The sequence below is a fragment of the Gymnogyps californianus genome, chromosome 10 (genome assembly GCF_018139145.2).
Source record: "Gymnogyps californianus isolate 813 chromosome 10, ASM1813914v2, whole genome shotgun sequence".
NCBI classification, from domain to species: domain Eukaryota; kingdom Metazoa; phylum Chordata; class Aves; order Accipitriformes; family Cathartidae; genus Gymnogyps; species Gymnogyps californianus.
Window position 1 is genome coordinate 3,251,950 of NC_059480.1, and position 27,270 is coordinate 3,279,219.

Here is a 27,270-nt window from a genome sequence, read left to right on the forward strand (position 1 = left end):
ATCATTCATCATTCATTAATTCCAAACTTAAATGGATGATAAATCCACTTCACCACAGGAAAAAAAACCCCAACAACCTGTGGCTCCAACTTGACATCAGCCTTCCTCCTAGATCTTAGAGGCAAACAGAATCCATAGATATGCCTGAATCTTCAGCCTTGCTTTACTGACACCGTAGCTCAACTAATTAATCTAATCGTAAATGCTGCTAAATGGACACTACTTGGAACAAACCAGATACAAACCATAGACATATTTCGACACCAGTCTTCATCGAAAGACTGTGAACCATGCAGAATTCATGAAAGACGTGTCCATACCCTATCTCTAGGAATATTCTTAATCATTAAAATAACCAGGTGACTGACCCATGCTTGCACTAAATACAAGTATGTAAATACAAGTCCATATTTACACCATGTTATCCAAGATATCAGAGCCATACAAACTCCAAAAGCTCAGTTTATCCAATCCTTCTCTTCCTATGTCCAATCTTAATCATGGACTTCAACTATTGATATTGCCAGAGAACTTAGTAAAACTAGAAGTAACCATCATCATCATCCCTAACCTGCAATTAGCCCTCTTCCCAGCACTTTTGTTCACACAGAATGTCACAAGGCTCTTCAATTGGAAACACTAACCCTTGCTCTAACCTAATCACAAGAATAAAGTCTCCACTGTCTAATATTTATCGTGTAGTTAAACATGGCGAATAGACTGACACAAGTCTTCCTCTTTAGACTAAAACCTCTGCAGAATGAGGGAAAACTTGGTGTCTCAAACCTCCTTTCTCAAAACACTAATTCCAACCCTAACCTTTAATACTTTCTGGTGAACTGTAAGCTAACTGATCACTGTAATCTAGTATATCAGCTGCAGAAGGTTTCTAATGTTTTATGAGTATTAGTGTTTCCTCACTCTTTCTTATGCTCTGTGCATATAGTACCTGTTGAATTTCATCCACCATGGGCCCACAGGCTATGCACCATATTGTGCTGAACGTCTGAGACGTACCTATGTCAATGGAGCACGGACTGAACCTCCGAGCTGGCTGGAACTTCAGGTAGCAACTCCCTTTTTGCTTAATTATATTGATCTGTGTCATTTTATACTGGATTGCATTTACTAACCTGTGCTAACAAGCCTTCCTAAGTCCAATCATGGAAATCAATTGCACAAGGGGATTGAAGACTAGCCACCTTGGTCTGGGCAGCTTCTTAGATACACCTCTTCTGGCTATTCAGTTAACCTAAATCCAGTGGAGGATGTAATTTAAAAGCTGCAACACATGATTTGCAGGGAGATACCTCCATCCACTCAGGAGACAGAGGCCAGAACCACCTCCTGAGGGAAGCTCTTACCATCATTTGTGGAAAGAACTGAGCAGGGCTTATGCTTTTAAAATGGAGGGAGGAAGTGTGTATGATAGGGCTATATCGCCCTCCCCCTTCCTTTAAATGTCACCTTAGTAATTAGAAGTCACTCACACACATGCGTGCGCACCCCCCCCCCTTCAAGTGATGACCTCAGTTCAATTCCTTCCTAAATCTGAGTGACCCTATTGCCTAACACACATCTCCCTGGGCAAAGTACTTGCTGCAGGCCATCTCTCCACTGATCCATGTAAGGCTGTACCCAAAAGTCATCAGGCCAAATAAGGCTCACAAAAAGTCTATCAGTCCACACTGTTATGTGATAATCAGCTCCCCTGAGCTGTGGGGAGGAGAGAATTTGAGTCCAGTGCTGCTCCAGGGATGTAATTTATATTTAAGATTCACCATGCATTGAAGAAACTGTGGGTGCTGGAGATTCACGTAAAGATTGTTGACTAGGGTGTACAGTATGTGGAGCTCTTAAATCTAAATGCCTTCTTCATTCTTCACAGGAAAATAAGGTTTGCCCGTAATTTGTTTCTCTCATTTAACTCTGACTTACAGGCAACAAAGCAGAAGAAACCCATTATGTTTAATGTCACCCTGATGAACGGCCAAAGCATCACTGTCCCTGCAGACTCTGCTTCCATTGCCAAAGAGATCTGTCAGTTCATAGCAGATAAAACCAAACTGAAGGATGTGTTTGGTTTTTCGCTCTACATTGCTGTCTTTGATAAGGTAAAGTGTAGAAAAATAGAATGAAAGCTCCCTTCTCTTTCTGTGGAGTTGCTACTGTCCTCAGCCTCACTGAGGACTCCCTCTGACTCCTGGAAGCACCCCCGCCACAGTCCTAGGCTCAAACCAAATCAGTTCTGAATCCCAGCTGAATCTCAGGACCTGATAATCCTATTCTGCCTTTCTGTTGGCTAGCCACTTCGCAATTCCTGCTGCAGGCCTGTAAGGTTTCCTTTGCCAGGTCACATAATTGACTAGTGTCCCTGTTCCCACGCATGGGCAGTGCAGCACTGTGGTCTCCCCCCATGTTCTGAGATCCCACCTGCTCGTCATGCATGCAGCACTGCAGAACTGCTGGAGCAGGGTGAAACTAACAGGTCTCACACACTAGGGATCTCTGCTCAAAGACATAATTCCCGCCTGCGTTGCTGCACATTACTTTCTTGTGCTGTGTTACAGTGCTGCTGATGCAGCCCCTATCATGTGGCATTGAAAGCCAAGGTCCTTGCCAGGGGTGCTGCTGTTAGCTCACACGCTGGCATTTTAGCCTCTCCTTCCCTTTGCTTTTTTTTACAGTAATGCTGTAAAACAGACACACACAGCAGGATGACATCTTGGTGCTCAGAGTTAGGCATCAACAGCAAAGAAATTAATTCAGAGATTGCATTTTTGTTTAGATTACAGCAACACTTGCACGTGTGTTTAAGGGGATATACAGAAGATAAGCAAAGTACAAGGAGACAAATAGAAGATTGCAAACCAGAGCTGCTTTGTCTTAACTGCCAACTTATTTTTCCCAGTACCGTTCCTGTGCATAAAAATATACACATTTACCAAAGTACAACTTGCACATCCATCTGCTTACCTTTTCAGAGTTTTTCTTGCTGTCAGGAGACCAGGAGCTTTGGGTTTGTTGTCCTTCACTCAGATCCAAAGCAGGCATGCCACTAAGGGCAGTGTCCCTTTGTTCTAGGTCTGGTCACTGGGTGGGGGACGAGATCATGTCCTGGATGCCATCTCTCAGTGTGAACAGCTAGCAAAGGAGCGGGGCACACATGAACGCAATGCGCCCTGGCGGCTCTACTTCCGGAAGGAAATCTTCACCCCCTGGCACAACTCCCAGGAGGATCCTATCAGCACTGATCTCATTTACCACCAAGTCATTCGTGGCCTCCGGTTTGGAGAGTACCGTTGTGAGAAGGTGGGTATCCTTATTCATCCTCCTAAACAGACAAAACTATGTTAACATTTCCCACATTAAAAAGCAGGAAGATGAATGAAGTTTCTAGTGGCTGTGAACAACACTTCCTTTCTTAACGAACAATTCCTGTCCAGGTGATTGTGCCAGCTGTCACACTGGCAGCTGTAATTAATACATTTTTTTTCTGCAACTTTCAGTTCACGTGGCAGCTGGAGGCATGTCCAAAGGGGCAATTTGGGTCCTTTTAAAATATCTTTGCTAATAATCTCTTTGATGCTATGATTGTGTGAAGTTCATCTCTCCTTATGCTGGATGACTGCCAAGAGCTATCCAGACAAAAACGGAGAAAACGCCATTCCTAAACTGCTTCAAGGTTGAATGAGGCTATCTGGACTTCGTGACATCTTTCTAGGCCTCTTTTAATGGATTAATTGTTTCAGGAGGAGGATTTGGTGGAGATAGGTGCAAAATATTGTTACATCCAGTTTGGAGATTCCATCCACAATGAACTTGTGCAGAAGGTGCTCCATGACTGTATCCCAGTGAAACAGCTGAAGTCCAAGCCCCTGGAAAAGTGGGTGAGCCTTATAACCTATGCACATGCTAAGGTAAGAGGTTTGTCTGGCACTGCTGGGTAACCACTCTCGAGCACTAGCTTCTGCTTCTTTCACCATTTCCATTTATGAATAGTCTGTTGGGGGAAGAAGGAAAAACATCTCAGTTTATATATCCCAGATAGTTAATTAGGGCTGGGGGAGTGGAGAACCTTTCCCCTCACTCTTCCATATAGGGCTCAACAGGGGGGGCAGAATGAAAAAAGTATATTTAAATCTCTGAACAGAGTATCTTTTAAGGCTCTCTATCTCCCATCTGACAACTGAGTCAGGATGGGCATGGGATGGAATATTGGTTTTGATCTGGAAATGGATTACCTGAATTATTTCCATGGCACCCAAAGTGTGTTAGACTCTGAACAGGTCAGTCAGTCTGGATTTGAGGGAGATTTGGAATCCACATACCTGTGGGCAGCCTCATCTGCATGTGGCTTGGGCCCCTGGAGGCTGTTCCTGATTTGACTTTCTCCAGGTACGCTTGACAGCAGTGACTGCAGAGGGCTGTTGGGAACCTCTGGGATCAGGCCTGCTCTTTATTGTCTGCAGACCACGCAAACCAGATTTTACTGAGAAAACCTTGGCTATCTTTTTATACTGCAGGCCCCATACACACAGGACCGTCTCTCCCGTCAGACTGTGAAGGAACAACTTGTAGATTTTGCTCGCTTTCAGTGGCCTTTGCTTTTTTCCCGATTCTTTGAAGTCACTAAGTTTTCAGGTAATACCTGGAGCCTGGGAGTAGACGACAGATATAAGATCAATAGAGGAGGACTTGTATAGCATTGATAAGGAGTTTTTTTCTGCATTTTCAGGTCCCAGCTTGCCCAAGAACCACTTTATCGTTGCCGTAAATTGGAAAGGTATCTGCTTCTTGGATGAGTCAGAAAAGCGGCTCCTTGAGCTGACCTTCCCAGAGATAACTGGCATCCACACCAACAGGTGAGTGCCCCAGAAAGACCAGATCTGAGGAAGGCATCTCTGCCCATACTCAGAAAGGGTCTTCCATGTAGGAGGGAGGTGTACTTTCTCTGCCATCCCCCTAGGTGATTTGATCTGAGCCCGGAAAGGTGGTTTAGCCTAGGTCTGGGAAACAGAAAGGGACAAGTTCTGAGCAGCCTGTAAAGGAAACACTGAAATGGCTGAATCTTCCCAGCTGGTGGAAGGAAAGATGATCCTGCTCAGTCAGAAAGGTGTAAGGAAGCACAGACATGCATCAAGACAAGAATGGCCCAAATAACTAACATAGTTAAGCCATCGTCTGTTATGCATGCTGGGAGTTCCTATACTACTCAGGTGTGATGGACCTGAACAGGATAACTGAGGGAAAGAGGGTAACCATTGGCTTGCTCAGGGCACACATCCTTGCATCAGATCCCTCAGAGAATAGGGTCTTACATACACGAAAAATACCTCTGTGAGGACTGTCACAGATTTAATTAGTTGCCCAGTTACCCCAAAAGAAGGGTGTTCTTTTGTCTATAATGAAGCACTTCTGTACAAAACATGGTGGAGTCCAGAGTGAACCTGAACCACTTCAGTCCTTCACACCTACCAACTCATGAGAAGGCAAATTAAGAACTACCAGTACTCACTGTAAGGGAGTTGTCTGCAAGGAGGTTTAGGTGCCTTGGCTGTGATTGCAGATGGGTCTGTAAGTTTTTCAGATGCTCTGGTAACAAACTGTTCAATAATACATAGGGCAGTGAAGTCATTTGGACAGAGTTGCACTCTCATCACACTTCGTGCTGAGGAGTTTGTCCTGACATCCGTAAACAGCGTTGTCATTGCTGAACTGGTGGTCATGTTCCTGGAAGGACTGAAGAAGAGATCACGATTCGCTGTGGCAATGCATGAGAAAAAATCCCAAGGTAAGTCTTATAACTTTTCTACAGGGTAGGGAAGAAATCTTGAGACAACCCACAGCACTTGTTTGAAAGAGCTCAAAGAGAAGAGGGAGAACTTCAGCAAGAGTACCTTTGCTCCAGAAGGGATGCATAGTGATCAGCACAGCAATACAGAACATAAGGCAACGTGATTCAATACCTTTGCACACAAATTACCTTTCCTTCCTCTTTCTACTTTGCATATTTTATTTAGATAGTACAGTGTCCAACAACTCAGCCTGCTTATAGTAGGAAGTTGGATCTGGGCTCCCTGGAAATACTTGCCAGAAAAATTTCACAGAGGTGGTAAACTGGAATTTTCTGTGGAATATAGTTGGCTGGAACAGACAAGAGTGGATTAAAATGTAAACACTAACTTCACCTACTTACAACTACTGAGTTTCTTTCCATGCTTTGCTGCCAGTTGTAGACACAAAATCAGCATCCATTTGAATCAAATGGAGTTTTGCCATTGCCTTCAGTGGATCAAAATCAGGCTGTCAGAGGAAATTTAAGTGATTTCTCTGAAATGTTACTGGATAATTAGCTGTATTTACACAAATCACCTTCTATGGCTAATTGAATTCAGGCCTTCAAAATACAATTGCCTTGTCTTTCATGTTGCAATCCCTTTGCATTTTCTTGGACTGTCAAGCCTGAACAGTACTGCCTTATTCTGTTTTCCAGAAGACCCTGCCATCCTGTCCTTCAAGAAGGGAGACTTGCTAATCTTCACCGAAGACAAAAGGCTGGATGCAAACTCTGGCTGGATCTATGCCCAGAATGAAAGGACAGGCAAAACAGGGAATGTATTTTTGGAAGAGATCTACATCATTCCTTCTCTCACAAAACCCTCTAGTCAAGTACTGGTAAGAAAAGCTGAGCACTCCCTTTGAAGAGACTGGAAGATAAATTATAATAACAGTGTTAAATATGATTAAATTTATAACTGGAAGTTAATTGTTCCTCCAAAGTCAGACAAGTTCTATACCTCCCACTGAAGCAAAGCATTTCATTCTGTCCTGTCTGAAAACAAAACTAAACCTAGCCTGAACTCTAAGGAGAAGACTGCAGTTGCACAAAAGCAATGACTTTCAAATAAACGGTCTGTTCACCATTAGGGATTTCAGTGCCTGGAATTGGTAGCAATTAATGGAAATGGGTGTGCAGTTGAATTTTCCTGCATTCATGCTGGGCTTGATTGGTGATCATACATTACGTCTCAAGGGAAGCTCTAAGTGCAGCAGGTTACATTAAAAGAAGATGCTCTTTTAGGGAGTCAAGGTTTCCCATTGATCACTCTGTTCGCTAACAATTTTGTCTTCAGTTTTGGAGATTCAGTATATTGGATACTGTGCTAACAAGTAAAAAGCTGAAAAAGTGGAGGGAAAACACACTAGTGATAAGCAGGTGCATTTTTAAGAAGTGTTGTGCTTTGGATAATCACATACATTTTGATGGCCAGTACTGTTGGGTGTATGGAAATTACTTCCTTGAGCCGACTATTCCCAAGTCTTTCTTGAGTCTCTGAAGATGCTGCTTAGGGGACAGAAGGTCTCCTGCAGCACAGAGTACTCAAGTTTCATATACGCCATCCGCGCATATATGCTGAGTAACACCTGACAATCTGTGCAGAGACCTGTGTCCATGTGACATCTCTACATGGCTGTGTCATTCCAGAGTTTGCTGACGATGTCACCAGACCAAAGGAGGACAGCTTCACAGAACTCCTGCGTGGATGAACCTGATGAAGAGGATCTCAAAGTGAAGCCTTACACCCTGGAGGAGTTCTCCTATGAACACTTCAGGTGAAGCTCTCGGTGTAGCGTGCACCCTAAGAAAGTTCTTGTTGATCTTCTGTGATCCTTAAAGCCTAGGATGTAACGGCATCTCCCATTTCTGACTGGGTTTCTTCTCTTTGTTCCCTGTAATTAAGTGTGACTTTGGACATGCAGAGGTTCTGGCACATGGCCTACTTGCATCTTTTGTCTGCAGAAATGCAAAGGGAAGGGTAAAAGAACCCCAGCTGGACTTATTTCTTTACAGCAGGCCCTATTCTTACTTCTCACCCCTTCTTCAGCACTTACCAGCTAGCGAGGATACACAACATCTCAGGCCTCAGAGAGTAAGAGAAAAATTATTCTAAAACATCTCCTCTTTTTGCAAGCCTTCTCCCTTCTGGATCTACAAGAAACTACATTTTCCTGTTCTTGTTGACCTGCATAATCAAACGAGATATGAGATCACTGTCTTGGGAAAGAACATGCCTAGAGATAAGTCTTTGTGATAATGACCTCCTATGTTCATAGCAATACCGATCCAGTAATTTTGTATTGCCTGCACTTGTCTTCATTCAGGACTCCCGAGAAGGAATCCATCAGCAAAGCTGTTCTCCAGAAATCCCGCGGGCGCAGTCAACTGTGGGCACACTCTAAGGAGCCCTTGAAACAGCCCTTGCTGAAGAGAGTGTGCACAGACCCTGATCTTCGGGATTTGGCCTGTCAGGCCTTCATTGATATCCTTTCACTCTTCTCTTTGGGATCTGAGAACACTCAGGGGAAGGAATAGCTAGTTACCTCCACTAAACTCACCTTCATTGAGATAATACCGCATCCACATTACAGGGGATACATTTAGATCAAGGTGGGGGGTATCAACTGTTTCCCTTATCTAGAGGAAATGTTCCTATTCCCTCCCAATGCTCCACAACTCCTGGTGGCTCACTTAACTGACAATGTGGCTTTAGGAGTGAATGAGATTTACTGCATATGCCCAGAGCAAGCAGCTAATACAGTACAAATCACAGCCAAGCAGTGACTGCTGCACAGGCAAGGTGGGTAGGGGACAGGCAGGGAATATGTTCCAGACCCTCCTCCCAGTATTTGCCATTTAGACATCAACAGAGTCGCTAACATGTTAGGATCCAGGTGAGACTTCCCATTTACCTTTCAAAATTGGCCTGCTTTTGTCCTTAACAGCACATTCACCCATCATGAAATTCATGGGAGACTATCCCTCAAAACAGGCACACTCCTCTGCAGAAGTCACTGACCAGATATTTGTAGCAGCTATCCAGGAGGAGGTCCTGCGGGATGAGATTTACTGTCAGATTATGAAGCAACTGACTGAGAACAGAAACAGGTACTCACCTGGGTGCAAACACCCTGCTTCTGCGGAGCCAGGGCTCAAGTGCAGGTGGTGGTCAGGAACCTCTGCTACACTTGTGATGGGGCGGGGGCAGAGGGGAAGGATGGCCAAATGTTGGAGTGACACCTTCCCTTCCCCCTTTTCCCAGGCAGTGCTGTGGGGCTCACCTTTGCGGAGCACTCAGGACCACTGACTGGCAGTGAGAGGCCACTGAGCAGGACTATTACTCATCTCCCTTGAGCTGCTGCTTTGCTCCCATCAGCATTCAATGCTCATCTCCGTGCAGTATGGTGTGAGGCAGGCAAGATGTTACTGAAGCCCTCTTACTCCCAACGCAGTCTGTGGAGAAAATATGGCACTGCATAGAGTTCTTGCATGCTTTCAGTGACTGCTCTGCCAGCCCTCCTTTTGTTTTAAGTTTCCCAATGACAGTATTTCCCTCCTACAAGCACATAGTTCAGACTAGATCTTTTATCACCAGTGAATACTTTTGAGTAGTTATATTAATTAGGTTACACAACTGCCTTGCAGAACAGATTGGTTACACAGGCCCCTGCCCATGCATAAGTCTCTGGAACAGGCTTGTGTTTTCTTCCCCACTCATAAAATGATAATTTGACCTACTTCCAGGGGAACGGAATTGCAAAAAGAAGGTAAAATAATACTAATTATTAACAAAATGGTTTGACTGTTTCTAGCTGCATTGTGTCACTGCAAAAGTTAAAGAAGGAACTTCTATTTGTTTATTTTCTTTCTTACTGTTCCACAGATTTTAAACTTAGTGGAACTTTTACCAGGTGTGCTATTAAATTATTAAATTATTATTAACTATTAAATGGTAAATTTCCTTGCATGCAGTAAATCTTACAGGCTATTTAACGCATAGTCTGTAACCATGGTGCCAGTACCATGCCTGATGTACTCTACCAATTTAGTCCTGTGGGTCATTCGCTGTTTTGAGAGGGATCACTGATGTGGAAAAAACAATGCTTGAAAGGTGGCTATTTCCATATATTTTCATTAGAACAGCCAGAGCAACAAATCTTTCATCCTTCCCAGGCTACTGCGCTGTGGACCATGTCCCGCTCTCACATAGACACAAACACCACTGATCTATAGAGTATACATGGGATTAAAATAGTGTGTCTTCATCTGCAAAATTAGAAAAGTAAATGAGAATAAAGAAGCCAAGACTTCTTTATTTAGCAGAGTCTGGTGCCCATTCAGAGGCAGACCTACTGACTTTCCCAACCAAAACTACTTCAGACCATTTAGCGTTTCAGAGCAATTCCTGGGACACAGCTGAAGTGTGTCCCGCTCCTGGCTCTGAAGGCAGAATGACTGACCACCTCCTGGCTGCAGAGCCTTTCTTAGTGGTGAGGGTGAGATGCCAGAAGAGCTTCGACTGGCAGATTTCACAGGTCCAGAGGCTGGAAGAACTGGCTTTCTGCCTGAAAATTGTACAAACTTGATCTGGAGTGTTTAAGAATTGTAACTACCTCATTACACAATGGCATCTACATGCTCATTTTTCAGAGTAGGAGCATGCGTAAGGGAAAGTTGATTGCATACAAAGTGCTTGTGCCCTGAGCAAAGCTGGGTAGCACAGAGGGCAGGTGAACACAAACAGCTGATAAAGCACAATCCAAATACACGTGAGCTTGAACAGCAAATTGACAGTGGCTTTCCAAGAGGATGGCACCAGGGTCACTGCTGCCAAGATGACTGTTAAACTGGAGCTTATATTTATTCATGAGGTTTGCAACTGTCATGCATATTTATCAGCCAGGATTTAGTATTGTCTTCGCATACGGGCTGTGGTTGTTGCACAGAAAACGGCTGCCAGATCCTGTGTGAAGGCTCTGTTGATTTGCAGCTCTCTGCTGAATGGCACAACATACCATGATGGGAGTGTGTTTCTCTTCCCTGTAGCTGGTGTGTGGTCAAAGAAAGAATTATATGTGGCTATAGCAGAACCGTTTGCTTTGTGTTCACAGGTACAGCGTGACCAAGGGCTGGCAGCTCCTTTGGCTCTGCACTGGCCTGTTCCCACCCAGCAAGTCACTCTTGAAACATGCCCAGAAGTTCATGGAGACACGTCAGAAAGAAACACTGGCCCTGGAGTGCAGTCGGAGGATTCAGACAGTGATGAGGTAAATGATCCGGCATATGGCCAGCTCAAAGTGTTCAAAAATCATTAATCAGGTGCCAAAAAGCACATGGGCCGAAATATTGAGACTTACTTTCCTTTCTCTCTTTACATTCTTTTTTTTAAAGTGATCATTATTTTTAACTCTCTTACGGACTTTGAACCACTAAGAGAGGTCTGTGTCAGTTTCACTTTCTTCTTTCACAGAGTTAGCAACATTTTAAAAATTTCAGCATCACACATAATCACTTGACTCCCAGAGCTGAGTATTTCAAACATCCTAAAGGGCATGCAGCTTGAAATGAAATCCTGCGTTGTCATTGATGAGGTCCTGCCCTTGCTTTCCTTTGGTGAGGCAGCATGTCCTTGTCCCCCTTACATGTGCCTGAGCATTAGTCTTGAGTTTGTTGAATCTCAGTAGCACAGAGCTGCACATGTGCAGCTAAAAATACTAGGTTTTACTCATAGTGGTGTGGCACCACTGAAGTCACTGACATCTGCAGAGTGCTAATGTGGCTCTGTTGGTTTTCTGATGGTGAAGCAAAGCAGATCCATGCTGGGAAGAGAGGATCAACACAATCAATTCCTATTCTTTGAAGAAACCCACATGAGCAAAGCCCTGACACGTACATGGCTGCTCACAGCAGGGCACTTCTCAGTGCACTAGGCATTACCCCAGTCCTGGTGAGGGTTGAAGCAACAAGGCCTCCAAACCACAGTGCTTCCTGAGCTTCTGAATGACTTGTTGGTGTAATGAACATGACACAACCAGAGAGTGGAAGGGCTACCAGGTTTTCAGGAAGGATCAACTGTACTGTAGGGGGAAGGTTTCCCTAGATTCTCCCAGGCACTGGAATTACCCAGCTTGACACTCTGAGAACACAGTGCTTTGGCATCAAGGTTAAACCCAGCCTTCTCCCTTTTGATGCTGCTATGAGTTACCACCTGCCTGCCACAGACCTCTTCAGTAAAGAAGCTGCCCAATGATTTCTCCCTCCAGTTCCTCCATCCTCCCCCTTCTCTTAGGCTGGGCCCTGCATTTGGTCTGTGAGCCCTGTGGGTCAGGCTCGAGGGGAATGCTAACACAGTGCCTGTTCCCCTTGCAGTTTTGGCACTGCTGGGGAAATGTCACCGCACATTGAACTCGCCTTTGAAGTGCCTGAAAAATGCATGGCAAGGAATGCTATTCATTGTTTTTTTCTATGCAGAAGACTGAAAATTTCCTGCCTCCCTATATCATGTGCTATTCATGCTCTAAGCCCTGTTGAGCTGTATAGAGCTTCTTTAGAGTGGGGAAACAGGGAGGGAAAAGCAGAATGGGCTGTTTGGGAGGAGAATTCTATCTGCTAAACTGCCCCAGATCTGGAGCCTGGGGGATGGGAAGAGGAACAAAGACAAATGTTGTTCACTAAGAGCATTTCTTTTCCTAAGATTAGACCTGCACCGGCTCTTAATAGAATAGAATATTTCAGTCGGAAGGGACCTACAATGATCATTTAGTCCAACTTCTTCCTGTAAGTAACCTGCCCTCTTTGGAAAGGGGATAGCAGGCAGCTCAAAGGACTGACCTACAATACATGGAGTGGAAGCCAACTGAGCCCTTGAGTACACCTTTTCCTCCACAAACAGCTTTACAGCTTCATCGCCAGACTCCTCGCCAGGGAACCAGTGAGCACCCTGGTGGGTGTTAAGCAGATCTTGCCTTGGCAATGAATTCCTAGCTGAGGCTGCAAGGAGAGATGGCCCTGTGCCTCCAGCCAAGCTGCTGCGCTTCCTTGGTCTCCTATGGCCTTCCTCTGCTGCCAGTCCAGGAATAGATGACTGAGTAGGACAGGTCCACACTCCTTACAGTGCCTGCACAGTACCAAAGCACATGCTGTTCAACTTTGTTACAGTCCAGTTGTCCTTCTTCAAATGGAACTGCTTTTTTTAATGGAAAAAAATTAGTTTTCAAATCCAAACAACTAAAGCTGGATGCCAGACTAAGCTCTCTTCCTGAGAGATTGGCCCAGTGTGAGAGAGGAGTTTGGCCCATAAGCTATGGTGTACAAAATCTCCAAAGAGCCTGCTCTGTGCCACTGAGGGCAGGAAAATACCAGCCCCAGAAGGTAATGTGCTAGATTTGTCCTCACTTCAACTGTATCAAGGTTTTTGCATGACTCAGACTTCAGGGCCAGTTCCTTTGCTTTAAAAGGCAGCTCTTCTCTGAGGTATAATTTCAAAGAACTGGCATTGTACAGTTTAAGGGCCTCCTGAGTCAGTGCTTACATGCCAGGTCTTATATAAAATGTAATGCTTCTAGCAGCCCTCCAAACTTTTCTGGTACTTGCCTCCTGAGCTGTAACTCATTTTGTATCTGAATGCGTATCTTTTTGCTGATGCAAGAATTAAATAAAATGTCTTTCTCCTTGTAGTCACTATCTTCACACTTCAATAACAGTAAGGAAAAATGTTGCTGAATACATAGAAGGGGTAATGGTACTGTCTAGGAAGATGCCTTATTCATACAACCTCCTTGCAAAGTACAACAGACTTAATATACCTGCTAATAAGACCCTCAGTTTCTTGCTGTTAGTACACTGAATTTGCATTGGGGTGAAGGTCCATTGGAGCCCGCCCCATCGCACAGTACTAGCATTTTGGATGGAGTCTGTCGTTCGGATGGAATACTGTCATTCAGCTCCTCAAAGATTAAATATCCAGCACTGATCTCTCTTATGATGGTGGTGGCATTTTCCAGGAGTGGCTCCAGGAAGTGGGCACCTCATCCTGTGGAGGTCGAGGCCATCTTACAGAACAACACTAAGATCTCACACAAGATTTGCTTCCCCAATGAAACAGAACAGGTGAGAACTTACTTGTTTTCCCAGCCTTGACCATTTTCCCAGCCATGATGTGTTCATACAGGAGCATGTTTCAAGACATTCAGTGTTCTCATTTCTTCCTCTCCTCTGTGTAACAAGAGTCTTGTTATCTCATAGACATTTGATGTTGGAACAAACACCAAAATCCGGACTCTGTGTCAAAACATCGCTTCCAAATTGCAGCTGAGCTCCTGGGAAGGTTTCAGCCTCTTTGTGAAGATTGCAGACAAGGTAACTCTTCTCGACTATGGCAGGGTAGCCAGACTCCCCCCCCGCTCTCTTCCTTATTTACCAGGCCACCTAAACAACCATATATGAAGCCAATCAACACAGCAAGTCATTACTGCTTCTGTCTTACTGAGGGGATACAACCTAGACTTGAACTTTTAGCACCTGACAATTATTTTGAGTCTCTTGAAGGGACTGGATGGAGATGCAGAGTTTCTATCAGTCTACTGGTACACACGTGGTACTAAAAGCAGAGAAGATGCGGGCTTTCTTGCAGCTGCTGGGATGGTAGCAAATTGCATGTTGCATACTGCTGGATTCAGCCCTTTTCCACTCAGGCTTTGCCCAGGAGATGTGCTGCACATGTACAGTACCCACTAGTATTAGGGGGAGCAGTGGCTGACCAGCACCAGTTGATTGCTCTCTAGTTTCTCAGAAGCTTGCCTTGCCTGAGCTGAAGCTTGCGTTGGCTTCCTTGCTGAGGGGTCCCTTCTCTCTGGAACTGTGATCAAGGCAAAAGCAGCACTGAGTCCAAGCACAGGGATTTTTTGATGTGCTACGTTCCTGAAAAGAGGAACCTGGTATGTGCCAATATTTTACAAAGAGGAAATGGCTAAGAATAAGGTAGGCATCTTCAGCTTGATATCAATAAGCAGGTTGGAAAGAAAACAGCAACAGAAGATGCAATAAAAATCCCCATATGAAATGTAAATCATTTGAGCCTTCCTCCTCGTATTTCTTTACTTCTTTCCCCTTGCCTCTGTCTTTCCTGCTGTAATTGTGCGCTCTCACTGTAGACAGGGAAAGAAAATTCAGCATGATACTTGGGTATGTTGGCACAGGCAGTATTTTATATGATCTGCTAATCCCTCCTTTCCCCCCGCTTCATTGCTTGGCCTCGTTTCCAGGTGATCAGTCAGAATGAAGCAGACTACTTCTTTGACTCACTAAGGCAGGTGACAGACTGGAACAGGAGGAACAAACCAGGGAAAGATGGTAAGGAGAATGCCAGCATGACAAGAAGCTCCATGAGATGCTGTGTTGAACCGGGGAAGCATCAAATTTATCCAGTAGGATTTACTCCATCTTGGGAAATGTGTGGCAGAGCCTTATTATATCATTTTTGTTTGTACATACATGGTTACTGCCTGCACCAGCAGTAAGATCCAGTGACCTGATGCAGCCAAGCACTGGCTATCAGAAACACAAGAACATCTTTGTGGGGGGATCTCTCCAGAAATTTTAAATTAGTACCAAAGATTTTTTGACCTGTTGCATCCAAAACTCAGAGCTGGATGCACACAAATTAAATAGGTTGATCCTCTTTACAGTCCAAGGCTCATGCATTGCCAGATCAGGTATCAGCCAACACATGTAAATAGGTTCTTTACACAGTGTCACTCCCATTCCTTGGGTTGTTAGAAAATTGTTGTCTAGATTATTACCTGGTGATACCAAAGCACAAGTTGTATTGCCCAGGAACACTTGTTAGAATAAAATAACACTAATGACAGCAATTCTTTGCACTTCACCCCATGTATAACATACATTTTGAAATCTACATCAAACTCAAACTCCACTCAAATTTCATATTCATTTATTCTGACCTTTGCTTATTTCAGGACAGCTGAAGTTCAACTTCCTGAAGCACTATCTACGTATCTAAAACTTTCTAACTTCCCCCTTCTCCCCACGGCTGATACAGCTGCTAGGAGCTCTGAAAATCACAGCATAAAGATGTGGGTGCACTAAATCACAATGCATTTCTGTAAACACAGCCATCAGGGAATGTACCTGCATCAGTATAATAGAATTCAGGTGTGCTGCAGATTGGCAGGCAGCTGTCATGAGCACCAAGAAATAACAAACACTCACATTGCAGGCATCCTCAACTTCTTCCTCCATCTCTGAAGAGCCTGCACCTTAGATCACTGCATGATCAGTGTCCAGGAACTGACAGCTAATCACTTTCTTGGTCATCTAAAATGGCCATTTGTACTTCGTTAGTAATTTTGTTTGTTACTATTAAAACCAGAATTACACTTCTGAAGAAAGTCACAAGCTATTTAAAAACTGCAGAACTCTACAGTGATACAGAGAATACTAACAAGATGTTGTTTCCTTAGGGGCTACTATGTCTGTGGCTTATGAGGTGTACTTCATGAGAAAGCTGTGGCTGAATGTAACTCCTGGGAAGGACCTGAAAGCTGATTCCATTTTTCATTACCACCAGGTAACCAGCTTCCTAAAGCATAAATATAATGGCAGGAAATGTGATCCAAGAAATACTCCTGAGAAAGTAAGCCTGCTGCAGTATTACCGTCTCCCTCACCAAGGCCTGCATTACAGAGCCTCCAGAGGAATGCCTCTGGAGGGCACAGCTCAGCCTCAGGAGCAGATTTATTTCTCACAGTGTTCACACCTTAGCTATATTGCTTATGTTAGGAGCACAGCTCCCTTATCTAATTGTTCCCTGGAGGTGCTCGTTTTGCTCCGTAATTGTATGGAGAATCATAGAATGGTTTGGGTTGGAAAGGACCTTTAAAGATCATCCAGAGAACCTCCAGAAGGAGTTAAAAGTTCTTGGGATGTCCTTGGACTGTGTTTGGCAAGACTCACACCCTGACTTCACAGATTTAGAATGCGTAAGTCAGTGTTTGCTTCAGCCCATTCTGTCTGGATTCAGAGCTGGTCTCTTCCAGGAGTTGCCGAAGTACCTCAGAGGCTACCACAAGTGTTCCAAGGATGAAGCTGTCCAGCTGGCAGGCCTGATTTATAAAGTGCGCTTCAACAATGACCGCACACAGCTGGCAACCATTCCCAAAATCCTGAAGGAGCTGGTGCCGGACAATCTGCTCCGAGCAATCTCACCAGATGAGTGGAAGAAGGTAAGAACATCAGCTTTCATTAATCGTACTACTTCCACAGAGCTTTATGAGAGAAGAAAGACATTGAGCCACACTACATTTTTGATCTGACAGTCTTTGAAAGCACTATGGAGGGATGCTACTGGATGTTACTATTTTGCTTCTTACAATCCAGATTTTGCATCCTCTCTACCAAAGCTCTGAAAGATATCTGCAGGCCTGGACGATTGATTTGAGATGTGCATCTTTCTTGGAGATACCAATCTATTTTCAGTGCGCAGAAGAAGAGTTAGAGATAGGAACGTCAGTGATGGGACTGGGGATTTGAGGATTTTGTAGCAAAACAGAAAATTAAGATGTGTCCTAAGTTTGGCCAGCAAATCAGTCACCTTGCACTGTGTCCATGCTACTCACAGCAAAAGGCTCTTTTATCCATGAAAAGGCAAGAAAGTTTCAGCAGGTACTTATCACTTAGTCCACTGAGGAAGACACAGGACACTATTTCAAATACAGAGGGAAAATTCACCCTACATGTTTCAGCAGAGAATGTGATACATGTCTGTGGATGTTGAACACTGGCTTTCTAAATTTTGTTTCATCCCATATTGCCCCTCTGCCCTGGGCTTCTGGATTTGCTTCACCCAACTCATTAGTAAGGAACACTGGGGAGGTTCTGGCTCCATCTTGCCCCATGGCATGGTAGGCTGTTTTTATTTTCACAGTCTTCTGTTGCTGTGGGCAAAAGACTGATCTTGGTGATGATCTAATGCTGTCTTTAGTGCTAATGCTAGACATTGGAAACCTGCCTGTCTCCAACTGAATAGGCTTTGTGTCCTTTTTTCTAAACAGAGCATTACTGCAGCATATAGTAAACATGAAAGAAAAACTGTGGATGAGGCCAAGATTGCCTTCTTGAAAATGATACACCGGTGGCCAACATTTGGATCAGCCTTCTTTGAGGTGAAGGTAGGTTTAAAGGCCTGTATGAATGGCTTTGGTAGTAGACCAGCACTGGGGGATAAGGACTGACTATAATTCCATATCTGTGTAAGTGCGAATACATTATAAAGGTGAATTCCCATCATCTGCTGAGGAAAACTCAGTTCCTTGAAACTGGGGAGATGGGTTCTTTATCCATTCTGAACTATGCCTGTTATTTACTGGCTATGTTGTTGTTCCAGTTGTAATACGTAATATTACAACTACGTAGTAGATGGGGGGCTTTTAGTTACGTAGATATTTAATTGCCCTGTCATTGTTCTCTACAACAAAATGCTGCCAAATCTTGTATCTCTGGGGACTCTTCCCTTAGAACAGAACTGTACTAATCCTCTCATTCTGCAGTGGATACCTCCAGGAATCATTTCCCACTTGCTACCTTTAATTTCTCCTCGCTATGCTATTAACTGGTTTGCAACCAACCATTAAGCCTATTATCAGATAGCCTAGGAAATAATGGACCTGATTCTGCTTTTACGTAGCAGCTGCTCAAGGCATCAAGTTACATAATATTGAAGAGCTTTATGTTTCAGTGTTTATTTGGTAAAGAGAACAAGCAGCGCTGGACACTGTTAAAGGTCATTATGCGCCTGATATGGAGAATTTCTTCATTTTCTGCTTATCTTGCTCTGTTACTCATTGATAGCAAACCTCGGAGCCAAATTTCCCAGAGATCGTGCTGATTGCAATCAACAAGCAAGGAGTCTCACTGATACATCAGAAGACAAAGGTAACAGTTGCTTCTCAAGAGTCTATCTAAGGAAGGATTTAATTGGCCATGCTAATTTAGGGACAGCAACAGGACCTTCTCCCTGAATGGTAGGAGAAGATACAGTCCCTCTATTCATTTTCTGTGTGAAACCAAAGAAAATGTTATTGTCTCAAATCACTTCATTGCAGTTTCTACACTGGAAAGGAAACAGTGTAGAGCATCTCTGAAAGAAGAAGTGGTAATCATGATGGACCTGGGCAAAGTGATAAGATCAGGCAGATGGATGGACAGTGCACTAGGGAACCTGCTTCAGAAAAATGCTTTGCAGGAAACCTACGCTGTCTAAAAGATCAGGTCAAATGACAGTGTTTACCAGCTCTCTAACCCAAACAGTCTGGTCTTAACCAAGTTCCCAGGCAAAAGTGTTTATGAATATCACTATTTGTTTTTAATAAGAGAACAAATATCCAGCGAGTTTTAGATTATTGTAAATATAATGGCAGTGTGCTAAGACAAAGATCAATATATAATGAAAGGAAGTCTCATTAGAGTGATTAAGACTCACCTGCTTGGTGAAAATACAATATACCACTAGTCTGGATGCAAGATCTACCTTGATCCACTGTGTTTATAAATGAAGTGGGAAAGAAAAAGAATGCTCTGGTTCTACAGGTTTTCTTATGTCGCCAGGAACTCACTCACATAACAGCCCATTTTCATTTGAGAAATGTTCTATAGTTTAGTTTGTTTCCCCTTACAGGATATTTTAACAGTCTACCCCTTCAATAAAATCTCCAATTGGAGCAGTGGGAGCACATACTTTCACATGACAATAGGGAACCTGGTACGAGGAAGCCGGATCTTATGTGAGACATCTCTGGTAAGAAGAGTTTTGTCAACTTATACACAAGAAACTCCTAATTTTTCCTTTACATCCAGAATTGCTACAAAACAATGGTGCCAAAACAGATGTTAAAACCAGTGCAGATACAAAAAGCATTCACTGCTATGTCAATAAAATTGCAGTTCAGAACTGGTTCAGTACTATATAATGTCATCTGATGCAGAGATGTAAGCCACAGAGACAACGAAAAATAGTAATTTCCCAACTTCTTCCCATACATCAAAATGTTATCTATCTGAGACATTAAGAAAAGACTGCGCTTACCCACAAAACTCCCTAAGAGGCTTTTTGTCTTGCATGGTTTGATCCATCTATGCAGTAATGCCATCCTTGTAAGATTTTACACTTTTCAATGAGTGGTACCACCTTTTTAAGAATTGGTTTCAGATTGTCCACAGACTCAGACAAGTATCACTGTATTGATATTTAAAGGTAAATTTGTAAAGATAACATAAAAACATTTAAGGGCTAGCTTCGGTCACAGAAAAGCTTGGATTCCTAAGTACAAGATGTAAATCTATAGAATGAATGACAAGGGGACAGTAGAGCCATGCTCTGTAAAATTTTGTCAATCTATGAAGGGGAGAGCAGAGGGAGGAATAGATAATTATTTATCAAAACAGTGATAGCTGTTGGAAGAGGAGATGTCCGTGCAGGGAAGAACCTAAGAAGAAGATAAAACAGGGAGGAAATGATAGTTATTTTTGCTTCTAGAGCTCTTTGAGAGACTTGACTTTTTTCTTTTCTGACAGGGTTACAAAATGGATGACCTGTTAACATCCTATGTACACCTGCTAATGAATGCTGTAAACAAGCAAAAGAACCTCCCAGCCTGAGAGCAGAAATAGAACCCATGACCTGTATCTGTGCCAAACTACCTGTAATTTCATCTCCCAGAAGACATGCCATTTAAAAAATATTAATCTTGATGATCAGTCTTCTGATCACACACTGAATGAACTGTTGCTGAAATATTACCACAAGAGAAGCTCAAGTGAGCATGTGCTTTCAAATATCTGTAACACTTGTCTGTCTTAGATGTAGTATAAGAATTCCATTCAGATTTTGGATTTAGAGAAAGTTTAGCTGGATTTTAATGTAATATGGGGGCAGGGGGCCAAGGAACCCTAATATGAGAGCCTCTTCTGATATTCTAAATCTCCTCCATTCTTAAAGAGAGACACACATTAACAGTTGTCTTCCTTTTGGAAAGAAAATGTCCCCTTGTATATGCTCTTACCAAATGCATAAAATCCTTGAGTCTTTGCAAACAAAGGTAATGTTATATTTTTCCTCCTATTGGAAATTCTAAGGAGTGGAGAAATGCTTTAGTAGTAGGATAACTGGACACCTTGAAAGGTAGATGCTGGTTTTCATCCTTTTATCACTAGGTTATGTGCTGCAAGTTACAGTACACTGACAGCCAGTTACTGTCAGAATATAACTGTCATTCCTGTGTGCTGCTAAATTAGCAGACTGTCCACTGGTTTACCATTGCCTTGGTTAAATTAAATAGTTTTCTTTCTTCCACATTTTATAATGCACTTGGAAACTAACAACTGCTTTCTACTATGCAGTTTCTAGTAAGCATAAACAAACTCTGAAATGAGTCTGGATTTTGTGTCCATTACTTAGTTGCTCCTATTTCAAGTTATAGATGTGCTATTCAGTGCAAATCAGAATCAAAGAACTCAGTCTACCAGACATCTGTTGAAAAGAGATTTTTCTGCTCTATAAAAATGTTCTCAGCTTGGAGTTATGCAGACATTCGTTCATGAGACAAGAATAATAGCTTTAATTTCTCCTGATCTTTCTATTTCCTGTTTAGCAGGCACTTTGAGTGGTAAAATTTGATTCAGCACTTATTCATCTCTCAGACCTTTGTAAACACACAACTTTGGTCCTATAGGAACCAGAGTGTGCTCAGAGTGTGTAAAGCATATAGGCACTGTGGTGGTAGTAAGCTTAGATGCTTACCCCATCAGAGAACAAGTACTCCTTCCTCAATGGCGAGCCCTCCCTTGCTCACAGTGAAACATGGACATGTCTTAAAGCATTTACACCAAGTTCCTTGAGACACGATCTGGCAGTGCTGGAAAAGCAGCTCTGCTAGATCTCTCAAATTTGCCAATGTATGCACAATGGTTCTCTTGTTCCCTCAGATATGCGTGTGTGAAACTCAAATGCTAATGGGAGTTTTGTACATGGGTGGCAGGGAAGAGCCCCACTCTCTTTGTGCATCTAAATGAGTGCCACACTTGTCAGAATAGTTGATCCTTTTGCATGCAATTAGATATTCCTGCTGTAATGTCCATTGCTGGCAATGGAAACATTTAAGACTAATGGCTTTGAGTTGTTTTATCATCGTATGTCTGATCTAACTGGCTATACGTGAGAAGCATTCAATACTTCACCTGTACAAAGAGAAATTTTGCAGCCAAACTGTATTGTTTCTGGTTTTTAAATAAACACTGCAGAAAACCAACCACAGTGTCTTTTTTAACAAGAAAATTGAATATTCACTCTAGAGTCATGTAACCTAAACCTACCAAACACCCACTACAGCCTTTAAATGATCAGAGCATCCCATCTACTTGTCATATACACAACACAATTTGTACAGCACAGCCTCTAAAAGGATGATACCCCTTTCTGCACATCCTCATCAACCAACACATCACCATAGAAGCAGCACAGATCCAAAACGTGAATTCTTCATGACAGTGCATCAGATTTGGGCAATCCCCAGAGTTCCTCGGTGCACATAATGCTCTCTGGCTCAGCACTGCAAATGTAATTTTTTTTTACTGTACAATATACAACTTTTTTACATTTGTTTTTTGTGTGAAGATTTAAAATGTATTACAGTTAACTTTATTACAGGAACATAAAAAGGTACAGTATTACAACATTTCAATCCACAATCATGTGTTTTGGTTAGACAGCACAAGCAATGTGTGATAAAATGAGACCTCCACATGATGCAGAATCCACACTGCTCATCAAGGCCTGAACCAAGGCAAGTAGCTGCTAATTCTTTTACTCAGTCTATACCATCCTCAGCACTTAACAGTGCTTTACAGACTAGTACAACCGCATTTATTACAAGTTTGCCTGCAATCTATTCCTTCACCATCCAACCACTTTTAAAAAAGTGTCAGTCACATCACCTAATACAAAACACGCGACATCTAGAAACTCTCTGCACAGAAGGTTGAACAATATTTGCCTACATTGCACAGACTGCTGTAAAAATAAAGACCAGGATGCAAAACCTAGAGAGCAGATTAGGTTGCCATAAAGAAAGGCTGCAAGTGATTAACATACCCTTTGAATACAAACAAGCTTCACATACTGTGGTTTCTAAAAGCAAAACCATTTTCAAGTGTATTCATTGAATATTAGTGATTTTAATTCAGTATGTATAAATATGAATGTAAACTATAAATGTATATAATGAGACAACAGCTTTTAGTAAGTGTAGACTTCTGAGCCAAGTTCAACCTTGATATAAATCTATACTCTCCAGTGGTATGATACCTAGGATGAATTTGGCCAGCACGTCTATTTACAGCAATGGAAAAAAGCATGCAGCTTATTTCTGACTGAGACTTTGACTTTATTTTGAAAAAAAAAAACCAAAACCCAAAAACCAACCTGTCAGCCTATCAACACACTAAGGAGAATTCATAAGTCTGCATTATATTCTACTTAGTTTTTAAAAAGTGGACTCAAAGAAGTAGAGGAAGATGCATTTATTTGAACTATTTATAGTTATTTCTCCTACTCCTTCAATTCCACTGTCCCACAAAAGGTACGTCAGTAATATTCACTACTGTAACTCTATACATTGCAAGCTATGGGCAGCAGGAGTAGAACAAAAATAATTATGAAAAATTAATAATTTAAGAGATACTAAGAGAACATCACCCTCTGGTAATACAGAGACCAGGGATTATGACGATTTTTTCCCCCACTAATTTTGGGAAATGCTCTGAAGATAAGGACATAATCCAAATCCTAGAGAACTGAACAGCTTATCAAAGAGAATGATTATCAACTGTCCTTTGAACACTGAAGCTTACTAGGTCTACTGAATTTCTAACATGAGACAAAGTGAGAGCACACACTAAATCTCTACTTGCAGTACAAAAGTAATTCCATTCACCTCTACATACATGCATTTTCCATTGCTGAATTTGAGAGTGGCCACTGAAAGAATATTACCTATTGCCTGCTAGTTACATAGTCTTTCCATATTTACCAGTAGCTATGTGGCTGTGTGTTCCTCCACCATCTTCCCAGGAGGTTGAAGACACATACAACTGCTCAGATTTAGCATTAGATGTGGCCTGTGACTAAGATTATAGGAACAGACCCGAATGCTTTATGCTGAGAAGAATCTGCATAACATACTGAACTGCACCTAGATCAGTAGTTCTTGTGTTTTATGCTGTGAAAACAATGCCACAGAACAGGCTTACAAGACCGATCTTTGCAGTGGCCACATCCTACTGCACCAAAAGACATGCTGCTCTTTGTGCCCTTAACTAAAAGACCATTTAAAGGCTGGTGAGAGAACAGTGACCAGCCACGTGTTCTCCTAAAGCAGTGACAAAAGCAGCTACTATTACTGCAATCTACAGTGCATATTGGTCAGAAGAGGATGGAAGAGTTCTACTGTTAAAATTAGGCCTATCCCCTCCTCAGTGTTATAGTGGATGCAGTATATCCCAGTTAAAAGTTTATGGTAACTTACAGCAACAAAAAGCAAAGCAGCTGAAGGAAATTGAATTAGCAAAGCCAGTAAGTATCTAAGAGGTGGTCTCGCATGTGGGATTCTCATCTGCACAGTTAACCACGATTTCCCACCACGGCTGTGATATCACTGGTGCATGATATTTTCATGGGTACTAGCTACAGCAAGCGTGTTAACAGCTATCAATGCTTTAGCTATTATCTTGTTTAGATCTATTCTGAGCAGAGTGTGAAGGCAGTGAGGACAATTTTAAGGTAGATTATTGCCCCAATCCAGTTGCTGCTCACACATACAAGAAGTGAGGAAGCTTTAACTTCTTGCTAGCTAATTCACCTGGGGCTGCAGGGTGGTGCCTAGGCCCAACTGCTGTGTTCATTTGACCTACTGAACTATCCACTTTTTGTAAGATTTAAATCATGCAAGGGACAGCAGTCCTCCAGTGCCTTTCATCCTGTCCACCTCACAAAAGGGCAGACACAGTCTCCAACTATTCATGGAAAGGGATTTTCAGGCTGCTCAGCTTAGTTCAGCACAAGAAACTATGGGGGACACCTCTAGAGGTCTCAGAAGCTGACCGTGATTATACAACACACAGGTGGATTCAGGAACAGCACTGCTGATGGCTCACCCCTAAAGAAATATTGACAATGTTCAAAATCAGTAAATTCCTCAGCACCTTAGGTTGTACTAGCAGAGACAGCAGGACCAGTGAAATTGTACCAGTGATAGGCAAAACTACAGAGCAGAACTATATGCTTAAGATGTACAGATTAATGTCTAAGGTCCTCTCTTTAAGTACACTCGGGTCTTAAGAAGAAAGGTGATGGGAAACTCTTATTTGGGTGAAAATATGCAGAAAAATACTTCTTGGGTTTTTTCTGCATAAGACTACATTTGCTACAAACTGTAAATATTAGAAACCCCTTCATGTAATCGGGCTTTCTGGAGCATGACCAATAACTCTATACTCGTCTTTCAAATAAAGTGAGAAGGATGGGGAAACCGAGGCGCTTAAATTGGTACCATATTATCAATTTGACTTCATCATGCAAAAGAATAACCAAGGCTCCAGCCACACTGCCTCAAGAAATGTCAGCTATGCCAGTGGATAGGACATGCTTTATGTTGACCACTAGAAGCTCTAGTACCCATGTAGTAGTAGAGAACAGACCAAGAAAATTATAGTGTCAGTTTCTAACAAAATCTTTTGTTTCCCATAGTCACCTCCTCCTTAAGGAGAGCCCAACTATTCTGAAGAGGCTGACATGGTCTTGACAATTGAAGTCCCCTTAGTACTGAACAGGGAAGCAGCAAAGCAAACTTCTTCAGCTGTCTTAACATTGGAACTAAGCCAGACAAGCAGGCAGTGCAGATGCCATAACTACTGGTTCCTGGGTTTTCCCAGTAAACCTGCAAACCAGAAGGACTGCACAGCATCCATATATGCTCAGTAGGAATCTGGACAAAGACCAGAACATTTTGCCTGTAGCACAGAGACTGCTTTCAGAATATTTGCCTACATGGTAAAAAAATTAAAAATGTCTTCACCCAGGGTAAGAAGAGAAATTTTTATACTTTAACTGAAAAAGAGCAAATCACACATTTCTTCCACCCCTACACTCAACCACTGTTTCCAAATTCCTTAGACTACAGAGGAATGGAGAGAGAACTACAGTTCAATTGAGGAAGGGAAGACTGTGTACAATTCCAAAAAGGCAGAATAAGTTGTTATTAGCAAATTAATAACCAGCCTGTAAACTGCTCAAGCAGAAATCATATTCCTCTTTCTGCCAGTGTTAATAGACAATTGCTTGAGAAAAAGGATAGTCAAGATGCAAGCTACATTACCAGAAGCAGGGGAAGGTACTACTTATCTTTGGTTTCATTTGTTCTTAGTAATTGCCTCTGTAATCAACAGCTGCTGTGAGCAGCAGCTTATGACTGTAAGAGTGCAGTCAGTAGACTGACAGACCTGTTTAAGCAGAGTTTAAATCCAGAGCTTTGGGATGTCCCTTCTTGGATGCCAGCTCTGACAACTTCTTCAGGCGTTTCTTCAGCTCCAGAGGGAATTTCTCATAGCACTTCTTGCATACAGGCTTCATGTCAAACTCCACAAACTTATTCCTTTAACACAAAGAACAGTGGGCTATTAAAATGGTATTTGCAAACTATATGCTTCACTAAATCAAGCCTCCGTGCATCTATGTAAATGCTGCTGTTTGTGTTCTACTGCATGTATAAAACAATGCACTTCCTCGTCTGGTCATGTAAGTAGAGAGATTGGGGTCTTATCAGGGAACTAGGGTCTTTAGTATTGCTAGTTAAATAAGGAGCAAGATTTTGCTATACTTATGTATGTAACAGTCTAGAATAATAATGTTGTTATCGTAGAATGGAAGCGTCACTTCAAAGGTCCTCTTTGTGATGAATTAGAGCTCCTCCATATACAAGGCCAGTGGGGCCAACCCAGCATAGTAGGATAAGGGTTTGAACCTGAGAAAGGAAAAATGTAGGATTGCTTTGTTTTCTGTCCCTCTTCTACATATTTGAGGTAACTAGCATAATGTTTTCTTTCAAAATAATGTATGCAATTGCAAATACTGTCATTGAGGGGAGCATCCAGACTAAGGAGACATGGAGGCTGCAGGTATTTCAGCGCAGGCAGCTACTCGAAGTTTAGAGCCTTCCCTCTGTACTGCTGAATGAGTCCTCCTCTTACCCTATCTTCTTACAGAATAGATTAATGAAGGAAAATAAATTAGAGAAGATGCTGAGTCCCAGCTCCCTTTTAGTTCTGAAATGAGTGGAATTATAAGAACCTGCTCCCACAGA

General features: G+C 42.5%; 2 protein-coding genes across 3 annotated transcripts in view; one reads left to right on the forward strand and one right to left on the reverse strand.

Moving 5' to 3' along the window:
- Positions 1 to 21,372, forward strand: part of MYO7B (myosin VIIB) — a 50,636-nt gene extending 29,264 nt beyond the window's left edge. Inside the window, 21 exon segments of the mRNA XM_050902473.1 lie at positions 947 to 1,066; positions 1,941 to 2,114; positions 3,085 to 3,312; positions 3,753 to 3,920; positions 4,527 to 4,644; positions 4,739 to 4,869; positions 5,635 to 5,794; positions 6,497 to 6,678; positions 7,490 to 7,617; positions 8,167 to 8,324; positions 8,797 to 8,950; positions 10,954 to 11,109; positions 13,846 to 13,951; positions 14,087 to 14,200; positions 15,106 to 15,193; positions 16,324 to 16,430; positions 16,900 to 17,085; positions 17,914 to 18,030; positions 18,710 to 18,793; positions 19,536 to 19,655; positions 20,432 to 21,372. Of these exon segments, the coding sequence (XP_050758430.1) occupies positions 947 to 1,066; positions 1,941 to 2,114; positions 3,085 to 3,312; positions 3,753 to 3,920; positions 4,527 to 4,644; positions 4,739 to 4,869; positions 5,635 to 5,794; positions 6,497 to 6,678; positions 7,490 to 7,617; positions 8,167 to 8,324; positions 8,797 to 8,950; positions 10,954 to 11,109; positions 13,846 to 13,951; positions 14,087 to 14,200; positions 15,106 to 15,193; positions 16,324 to 16,430; positions 16,900 to 17,085; positions 17,914 to 18,030; positions 18,710 to 18,793; positions 19,536 to 19,655; positions 20,432 to 20,515 (2,883 nt within the window). The 3' untranslated portion in view covers positions 20,516 to 21,372.
- A 1,093-nt stretch (positions 21,373 to 22,465) lies between these two features.
- Positions 22,466 to 27,270, reverse strand: part of LIMS2 (LIM zinc finger domain containing 2) — a 35,801-nt gene continuing 30,996 nt past the window's right edge. Inside the window, exons 9-10 of one of the 2 annotated variants that reach the window (XM_050902479.1) lie at positions 26,411 to 26,562; positions 22,466 to 25,068 (exon numbers count right to left, since the gene is read on the reverse strand). In XM_050902479.1, the coding sequence (XP_050758436.1) occupies positions 26,415 to 26,562 (148 nt within the window). In that variant the 3' untranslated portion in view covers positions 22,466 to 25,068; positions 26,411 to 26,414. Of the gene's footprint in view, positions 26,563 to 27,270 lie in introns of both variants that reach the window. The other variant, XM_050902480.1, reaches the window with a different exon arrangement.